A 9,465-nucleotide genomic window follows, 5' to 3' on the forward strand; every position below is an offset into this window, starting at 1 on the left:
GGAATCTGGGGAGGGTAGTAGATCATAAAACAAGCAATTGTTCTACTGGGTTAGTGAGCTTGGGAAATAGGGCCAGGGGCCAGTTAGAAATTAGGTCAAGCAGATGCCAACATTCTTCTCCAAAGCTTTTCAGTGGGTCCTGTCTTAGCAGATCTCCAAGAAGGAAAAAGAGAAGGCAAAATGGAATAAGGAGGCACAAAAGACCTAATACAATAGAGGGGAAGAATGGAGAGGAATGAACATTGTTTGAACCTTAATCTCTTCAGATTTGGCTGAATAATATATATACTTAGTTGGTATAGAAATTTTTTTCTCAGTTTATAGAGAAACAGGAGGGAATGGAGAAAGGAAAGGAGGAGACTAATAGAAGGAATAGCAGAAATAGAAGGGAAAAGGATAAGAAGGAAGGGCTGATTAAAAAAAAAAAAGGCAGGCTGAAGGAGGTGGGAAACAAATGCAAAATACTAGTGAAGAGGGAAAAGGTGAAAAGAGAGAGAAAAGCAGATCTCCCAGATTAGATTTCTCCCAAACCTTCAGCTATTTAGCCAGGCTAGGAGACACAGGGCCAGTCATATTGCCCACCCTCTGGAGCCCTGATCCCTTACTCACATCCATGTGCGTCTATACTGCTGGCAAATTGCTTAGCTTCCTCCACATGCTCAGTTGAGGCCTGAAGCAGTGCTGGTTTCCACAGGGTCACTTCCCCACTGAAAATGACCAAGTTAAACTGGTCCTCTGGCTTGAGATCACTCAGGATCTTTATCAGGGCTTTCCGAGTCTAAGAAGAAAGGAGATTCAGGAAGCAGGAAGGAGAGATAGAGCAGAAAGCTTAGGGATATGGGTTTGAGCCTGGAGAACATGGATCTCTTTCCACTTAGGCCATTCTCTGACACATCCCCTCTGGGACTGATGGAGAAGTTGCATCAATGACAGAGGAACAAAGTAGTGGCTTGTGATAAATTTGAGTCCTCCCTTGTCTGAAGTGGAACATTTACCTGTTTAATCTTCCGGCCAGACATGGACCCACTCTTGTCGATGACAAAGACCACATTCTTGGGCAGTGTAGACAGCTCTTCTGGGGCAAAGTGATGCACGAAGTATCCATTCTCAATCTGCAGTTTGGAGATAGCTGTGAGTCAGAACTACACCTCTCATAGCCTACCTGGCCTTTTTGCCAAGAGTAGGTTTTAGTCAAGCTTGCTAGCCCCACATTTCCTCTCTCTGACCTAACATGGAGGCCTTTAAGTTTAATAAGTTCTTCTTGATCCTTTCCTTTTCCTCAAACCAGGAACATTCCCCCAGGTCCTCTCAAGATCTTACTGAGCAAAGCCTTCCCTTATCTCTCAGCACTATCCTTAACAAATCCCATGCAGGTATTTGAATGATTAACAAGATAGTTTCTCTGAGGTAGGTCAAATGAGAACTATTATCACCATTTTACAGATATCAATATTGACTTGGCTAGGTAAAATGACAGTGGGATCATTTAGTTCAACTCATTGCTGAGAGGAAAAAACTAAGAGCCAAGCAAAGGAGGAAATTACTTTAGGGATATAAAACAAGCTATGTCGATAAATAAAATGGAAATGCACAGTGGGACATAGATGTCCTGTCTCTCTCAGCCTGGGGATTCCTGCAGATTAGGGCCCTAGCCTGCACATCCTGTATCTCTCCACAATGTTCTATAGAACAGAGGTCTGCACCTTGCATGGATTAGTTCCCTAGAGGGCTTTGGTGCTACTAACGTCAAAGGATACAAAGGGCTTGGATGCTGACCCTCTCACAGGATTCCCAGAGCCCATCAGTCTCATTGCCAAGTCCCCCCATCATTCACCTGGATGTCCCCTGAAGCACTGGCTCGGTCTACATCATAACGCACAATGAAGTTACCATCCAGAATCGTGTCTGGCTTCCCTGGCTCCTTCTGCTGCTGGGCCAGAGATGGCTTGAACACTATGTGAGCCTGGAGGAGGAGAAGCTGGTGTTCAGAAGTCAGCTGAGAAACCAGAAGGATTTATATTCCTTCTCACTGGTCCTCATTGGTCCAACAGCTAGAGAAACTGAGGAAGTGAATGAGCTAGAATAGATGGTGGGTAAGCTTTTCCACTCAGACTCCTTCCTTCTCTGGGACTGGCCTTAGCCAAAAACCAATGGAAAAGCTGAACTGCCTCTGGGAGGTCCTTCCCTGGGGCTTGACAACCTGAGAGTCCCAGTGTCTTGCCTAGTCCCTGTCCCACCCTACTTCATTTTCTCCTGTCCCTGTTATGATTTGTGGCCATTACATTTGAGATTCTTCCACCCATCCCCACCATAGGGCTGAGCCCAGAGAAAAAGCACTGAAATTAGGAAATTGGAAGACTCCAGGGAAAGTCATCTATCCTCCTGACAGTTTCCCTCTCTGTATCATAAAGGGCTGGACTAACTGGACTTTAAGTTTACTTCTCTTCTGACATTCTATAACTCTGGGATACCCCAAGCCTCTGGAAACCAGATGTGGGGAGGGCTGGGCTGCACGGGATAGGGCCCAGACTCTGTTCCATTGTGTTCCCCCAGGTCTCAGCATCGGACCTTGGTCTTGTTCTGTGATGTGGTGAGGGCGTCTGCCAGGTTCTTGGTCATAAATGTGCTCTCAGTCTCCAGAGAGGTGATTCCCTGAGGCTCAAAGATGTGGATATCGATCTGTGAGGGAGAGGGGTAGAAGGCATGAGAAGGAGGGAGGGAGGAAAAGGAAAGAAGAAGAAGGAAGATGGAAGAGGAGGGAAGAAGGAGGGAAGGAGCTCTGCTCAGGGAACTCCTGATCTGAGCAAGAAGAGCCTCCAGCCCCAGGGAGCCCCTGCTATGAGGTGGATAAGGAGAAATAGACTTCTGTCTGTTGGGGGTGGGGAGTAGAATGAGTGCATCAGGGCAGGCTTCCCAGAGGAGGAGTCCCTTTTGAGCCCTATTACCTGAAAGTGTTTGACCAGCTGTTGGGGCCGGACCTTCAGAATCAGCTCATATTTCCCCAGCTGCCTCTTCAACAGCTCCTCGTAGACCAGCTCAAATGTGATCTTGGCACTTGGGGCCACATTGACAGACACCTGGAACTGCTCCAGATTCCTCCCCGTGGCCCTGGGTGGAAGGTGGGCTCCTGAGTGTCACTGAGAGTGGCCAGGGTGGGCAGGAGGGGCTTGGGCTTGGTCAGGTAGAGGTTGTCAGAATGGCCAAAGCCACAGTCTAAACGGGGGGGTAAGCGCTCTCAGGCAGGGGGTTGGCTTGTGGGACTTCGATGCCCACCCCCTGCCCCAGACACTTACCTGATGATCCCAGCACTCTGTCCCCTGGCCACAGCCGTGCTGTACCTCTCCTGGGCAGCTGCCTTCTCCTTGATCTCCCCTGGGTATGTCACCCCATCAATGATCCTGAGGAGGCAGAGAAGAGGGAAACAGAGAAGCCTCAGAGAAGGAGCAAGGGCCAGGGGTACTGGGATGCAGAGGGAAGAAGGCTGGAAGAAGAGGAGGGAGAAGATTGGATTCTGATCTGTCATATGACTTGATGTACATGATGCAACCCAACTGTTCTAGATTGTCCTTCCTTGTTCTGAATGGTTCCTATACAAATTATTTAAAACCTTCCACCATCTGGTTATAGACCTCACGTCCAAGGTCCTCCTTAAAAACTCTGTTTCAGTCAAACGGACCCCTTTGCTCTTCTGTTCTTGTGTTTATTTAACATACTGTTTCCCAGCATGCCCCATTCCTAGAAAGTACTGCTACCCAACCTTTGCCTCTAAGAGGCAAATCTTAGATCCCTTCAATGTTGGTTCAAATGCCTACTCCTACATGAAACCCTTCCTGATCTCCCTAGGAACTTGTCCCTCCCTGAAACGTTTGGACATTGTAATACTTTTAACATATTTATATGTGTTCCTGATATAGTAGAAACCCAATAATAGTAGAGACCCTAATCCTTTTCAAGAAACTCCAGGCTCCCAGGTCATCGGAATGATATAGTCATTTTAGGAATATAGCTATTAGAAGTGATGTAGCTCAATCTTGAGAATGTGTGTGAAAAAAAAGAGAATTGGGTCTGATATCTTTATTTCACCCAGCTATCCTTTAAGTATGTCTAGTTTTTCATTCAAAGTCTGGGCGCTATTTTGCACCTCAACTCAGACAGACAACAAACACTTTTTAATTTCATGAGAAGAAGAGTGGTTGTTAGTCCCCATTGCCAAACTCACCACCAATCATTTTGACTCCAATTTCTTGATGTCATTTATTCTGTTCTGTTCTTTGTTCTGTATTCCCCAAATCCCTATAAATTTGTTTGCTCCTGGCTTTTTCCTATCTTCCTCTCTTGCAATTTAACCCACTTTAATTAATGTTATAATTATAATAAAATTTTGCCTCTTGATTTAGAAATTATCTAATCTTCCAAAATGCTTAGGAACATCTGTGACACTGGTCTGAAACACCAATATATTTTAGGATACCATGTGCCCTGAACCCCAATATGTCTTCCTTTGATAAAATGTAAATTCCTCAAGGACAAGGACTATTTCCATTTTATCTTTATAACTCCAGTATTGAGCACTGTACTTGCACACAGATGCTTACTGATCCATGGATTCATTGATTGATCCTCCTATCTGATTTTCCTTCCTCCAATCTTGCCCCTCCTAAGCATCCTACACATGCTCACTGACAAATTCCCCTAGGTTACCAACAATCTCTCCAATCTAGAGAGACTGCCTGACATGTGGTAAAGCCTTAGGAATAAGACTTCTTGGATTTCCAGCATCATAGTTATGAGGTCCATCCCTCCACCCACCACACATGCAACATCTCTCTTCCTTCATTCCCTTTCCATGATCTGCAATTGTTACAGGAAGGATTGGGAGACAACTGGATGTAGTACTACTCTGGACATGGAACACTTACCTTTTCAACTTTTACCATGTCTTTGTCTGCCTTTGTCTCTCTGTCTCCATTTCTGTCTCTATCTCTCTGTCTTTATCTCTTTCTCTTACCTTCTTTCTCTTCCTTACCTATTCAAAATCTCTATAACCAACTGAAAAAGTTCCCTATGAAAGCACACAGCCTTTTGTTTCATATTCTCTCAGATAGTTCCTGTTAGGCAGCAATGTCCCTTAGAAAAGAAAAGAAAAGGTATTCCCCTTTTCCTTGTTAGGATGGGAAAATATATTAGATCTATAAAGTTCAATAATTTGGAGTCACATTTTGTCATCCTGCAATTTAAATTCATAAAATAGGTTTTCCATCTGATCCAATCACTTATTTGCAAAATTGGGTGCCTGGTCTGTGTGTATAGAGAGAATCATCTGCCCAGATTTTAGAAACTTTTACAGGACCCCTTCTCTTTTGATGGCAGGAGCACATCTCCACCTTGTGGGTAAAAGATAAATTATTCTTCCTCACTGGTTAATCGAAAATTGACATCTTGTCTTTTGTGGCCTTACAGAAGGCAAAATGTGAGCTGGTATAGGCTGCTACTGTTACTGAAACACATAAGATCTATGATACTCAGCAAGACTACACCAAGTGTTTCACACCAACTGTTACAAAATATGCAATAATTCTGGATACAAAATAGATCTAATTGAGGCTTAGGAGAAGAGGGAAACAGCTAAAGCCTCTAAGAGGTAGAGAGAGGGGGCAGCTAGGTGACGCAGTGGATAGAGCACCAGCCCTGAATTCAGGAGGACCCGAGTTCAAATCTGATCTCAGACACTTAACACTTCCTAGCTGTGTGACCCTGGGCAAGTCACTTAACCCCAGCCTCAGGAAAAAAATAATAAGAAGTAGAGAGAGTCTACTTTATTTCTCCATCTTCACTCCAGTTCAACTATCAGAGGCCCTCATTCTAGGAAATAGGGAAAAACATTAAAAGGGACATCCCAAAATCATTGAGTTCATCCTTCTACCTTTGAGCATCTACTTATATCCTCTGGATATGTATCAGCTCACATAGAAGTGATTTGACCATACATCATTTACTCCATCCTGGTCAGAGGAGATTCTGGCTTGAAGTTGAGTTCTCCTCTTCATCCTTTCCCAAAGGACCCTTGACAATGCCCTCACACTCAACCCACATTTCCTTTTGTTGCTATCTCCCTTTTCCTCTCATCCCCCCCATTTTTTAATAGCTTTGGGTTAGATGGAGAAGAATGGATTACCTACTGCAAACATTGCCAAAAATGTTTGGAAACCAGCTCTAGGATGGGAGCAAAAAGAGCATCGAGTGAGAGGGTGGGATAAGGAAGGAGAAAAAGCCTGTGTTCTGGGTAGGACTGCACACACACACACACACCAGATCTGGACAGAATAAATCACTTAACTTCTAAGCAATCAACTTCCTTGTCTATAAAATGAGAAGATAAAACCAGATTGTCTTTGAGGTCCTTTTCAATGCTAAATCTATGATGGTATGACTTCCTAGATGCTTTCTCCTTCCTTCATTTCAAAGACATCACTGCTCTAATCATTCTTTTTCTGCATCTTTCAGTGGTTGCTCATTTTGTTTGACATTTTAATGTGCTTGCTGCCTAAGAGTTTCCTCTTTTCCTCTCCTTCCCTTCCCTTCTTTCCCTTCTCTCATTCTCTCCTTTTCACCTAGTTCCTTCCTTCCCTCCTTCTCCTTCCTTTCTTTCTTTTTCTCTCCTTCTCTACTTCCTCCTCCATGCTGGGTCACCTAACTATATATTAACTTTACAATGTCCTTTTCAAAATGTGGTTCTCAGAAATAGAAATAATTCTCTAGTTGTTATTTGACCAGAGGAGAAGACAGAATTACCAAATTCTTCATTATGGAACCAATGCTTCTCTTAATATAGTTGAATATTGTGTCATAACTTTGAGCTACTATCTTAATTTTTTGCTGATCTTGGGATCTCAGATGATTTTGATCATTTAATTTTTACCCTGCATTTCAAATTCAAGTACCAAAGTACTCATTTATCCCCAGTAAATTTCATATTATTTTTCTCAGTCTATTTTTCTAAGCCATAATGATCACTTTGAATCTTGATTCTTCCGTTGTCTAGCATATGTAGTTATCTCTCTCAGCTGTCTACCACCTACAAGGGTGCCAAATATCACTTATATCTTAAAGTCATTGTTAGAAATATTGAACAGAACAGGTGATTAAAATTTCATTCAGGCAAATGAAGATTTTCTTAGATAACCTGCTTCTAGCAGAAAAAGACATTTTAAACATGTAGAGACAATTGGCATCCCTTGCTATGGCTCTACCTTGCCTATATACCAGTTTTTTTGATCTAGAGGTAGCTTCATGGAGAGGAAAAACCCACTTTATTGGAATTGGAACTATGTTTAAGATCAGTCAATATATTGTATTACTAGATCATTTTGAGCAAATCATTTAATTTCTTTAACCCTAAGTTTCCTTACCTGTAAAATATGGATCCTAATATAACAAGAGGAAATTGAACAAGCATAAATGAGTGTATGGACAACACTTTATAAACTATAAGGTACTATAGTTTAGATTTCTATTGATTTCTATATTATTATTAGTGGACTATCATCCATATCCTCTATACAGCTAGTCAGTCTCTAGCAATTTCCATGGCAACAACATTTCTCTTTAGCTCTTCTTTTATCCTTATCCAAATACTCTGCATTAAGATTTTTACTCTTGTTTCAACCTTTTTGAACAAGGTATGCTTTGCAATGTAATCCTCCACTCATGAGCTCTAGCCTACCTAATCACTTTGAGTTATGTGAAGTCATGTGAAGTCCTATATATCTATCTCTTTGTTCACTTTATTCATTATCTATTCTCTGAACATTGATGTATAAGTAAGACTCTTTTTACAGACAGGAATATGGAGAAAAGGAAGTTGGAGTATGGTATGATGGGGTGTTATGAAGAGGAGGGTGTTAGGGAGTTGAGGAAACAGGTAACTCAAGATCAATACTCACATGGAGAAGTTAGTGATGAAGGCCTTCTTGGGCATTTCCACCTGGAAGATGGCCTCTTGAGCTTCCTTTGCCTTATTGACCACATGGCTGGTGATGGTGGTATGGGCAAAGCGCAATGTGACTTTGGAGTCTACTGTGAGACTGTAGAGATCAATGCCATTCTAGAATGGGATTGCCAGAACAAAATGGGAAAAATTTCAATTTTTCTTCCTCTGCCCTAAGGGATTGCAATTCTCTTAATAAGAAAGCTAAGCCCAAGTCATGTGTAACCTAAACTTTTCTCTGGCCATAGATAGCTCTCCCCCAACAACCCAAACTTTATGGAAGTTCTGCTTTGACTCTTTCCACAGAGGTAGATGGGTAAACACAACCCATTAAACTCCTAGCACTAACTCCATCCTCCTAAAACACTAATAATCAGATATCTATTCCCAGATCCATGACATTCTCCTCTTCCCCTCCTCCCCCCCAAGTCCCCTAAAACACTCACACTATTTTATATACACACATTCACACATTTGTACATGCACACTCTCACAAACATGTTCATGAGTACATACAGGTACCTCTTGGGCAATGATGGGGCTGAGGGAGGCCAGAAGAAGAAGGAGAATGGGGAGCAGCAAAGTATGAACTGCAGGCTCCATTTTGACTAAGTATGGATAGGGAGGGGCCAGAATTTAAAATCAGTAACTCACCTCTCTCCTAGTTCGTCTGGGCTTCCTTCCCCCACCCCCTACTCCTATAGATTCCAGGAAGCTGTCACGAGGTAATGTGTATTTACTGGCCAAATGCAGCCAGCAGATCAGGATAAGCTGCCAATACCCACCTCCCAGAGGGCCTTTGATCTATTGAGAAACACCTCTCCCCTACTTACTCAGAGTGGAAGGCCTAGCACAGCTTCTCTTTGTTGCTAAAAGGTCAGACCCACTCACCCAGAGACCTCCCCTTTCTAAATCCACCCAATACAACTTTTTCAACTCCAGCTATTTGGGTTGGGTAACACTGAGTGGAGGAAAGGGTGATAAAAAGAATTAAAAGTCATGTATTCAGTAATATTTAAGGGAGTAAATTAAGTAAAGTAAATTCAATTCTATTCATTTAGATAAAGGAACTATTCATAATACCAGGAGCTAATGAGAGGCCCTCTAGATTCAAGATTCTCAGTGAGTCTGCATCCTCTAAGTTCATTAAATTTTATCTTGCTTTGTCTACAGCCTTCTTCTCTACTTCCTACAAACATGCTAGCTCTCCCCCACCCCTAAAAAAATTCCTCATTTTATCTGAACATTTCCAGTAGCTATCACCTTATATCTTTTACTTCCTTTTGTGGCCAAACCACTCAAGAAAGCTTTTCACAATTAGTGCCTCTACCTTGGAGAGACTTACATGAACTGATGCTGAGTAAAATGAGCAGAACCAGGAGATCATTAGACACTTCAACAACAATACTATATGAGGATCAAATCTGATGGAAGTGGCCCTCTTCAACAATGAGAGAATCCAAATCAGTTACAATTGA

The 9,465-nt window shown here is 42.5% G+C and overlaps 1 protein-coding gene across 2 annotated transcripts in view; it reads right to left on the reverse strand.

The window, feature by feature from the left end:
• The window catches only part of LOC141551648 (inter-alpha-trypsin inhibitor heavy chain H4-like), a 29,634-nt gene extending 21,022 nt beyond the window's left edge, over positions 1-8,612 (reverse strand). Inside the window, exons 1-8 of one of the 2 annotated variants that reach the window (XM_074283520.1) lie at positions 8,510-8,612; positions 7,944-8,104; positions 3,294-3,398; positions 2,946-3,108; positions 2,569-2,679; positions 1,835-1,963; positions 996-1,112; positions 610-778 (exon numbers count right to left, since the gene is read on the reverse strand). In XM_074283520.1, the coding sequence (XP_074139621.1) occupies positions 610-778; positions 996-1,112; positions 1,835-1,963; positions 2,569-2,679; positions 2,946-3,108; positions 3,294-3,398; positions 7,944-8,104; positions 8,510-8,590 (1,036 nt within the window). In that variant the 5' untranslated portion in view covers positions 8,591-8,612. Of the gene's footprint in view, positions 1-609; positions 779-995; positions 1,113-1,834; positions 1,964-2,568; positions 2,680-2,945; positions 3,109-3,293; positions 3,399-7,943; positions 8,105-8,503 lie in introns of both variants that reach the window. The other variant, XM_074283519.1, reaches the window with a different exon arrangement.
• Between the last annotated feature and the right edge of the window lie 853 nt (positions 8,613-9,465).

This window comes from Sminthopsis crassicaudata, chromosome 1 (genome assembly GCF_048593235.1).
Source record: "Sminthopsis crassicaudata isolate SCR6 chromosome 1, ASM4859323v1, whole genome shotgun sequence".
Taxonomy (NCBI): Eukaryota; Metazoa; Chordata; class Mammalia; order Dasyuromorphia; family Dasyuridae; genus Sminthopsis; species Sminthopsis crassicaudata.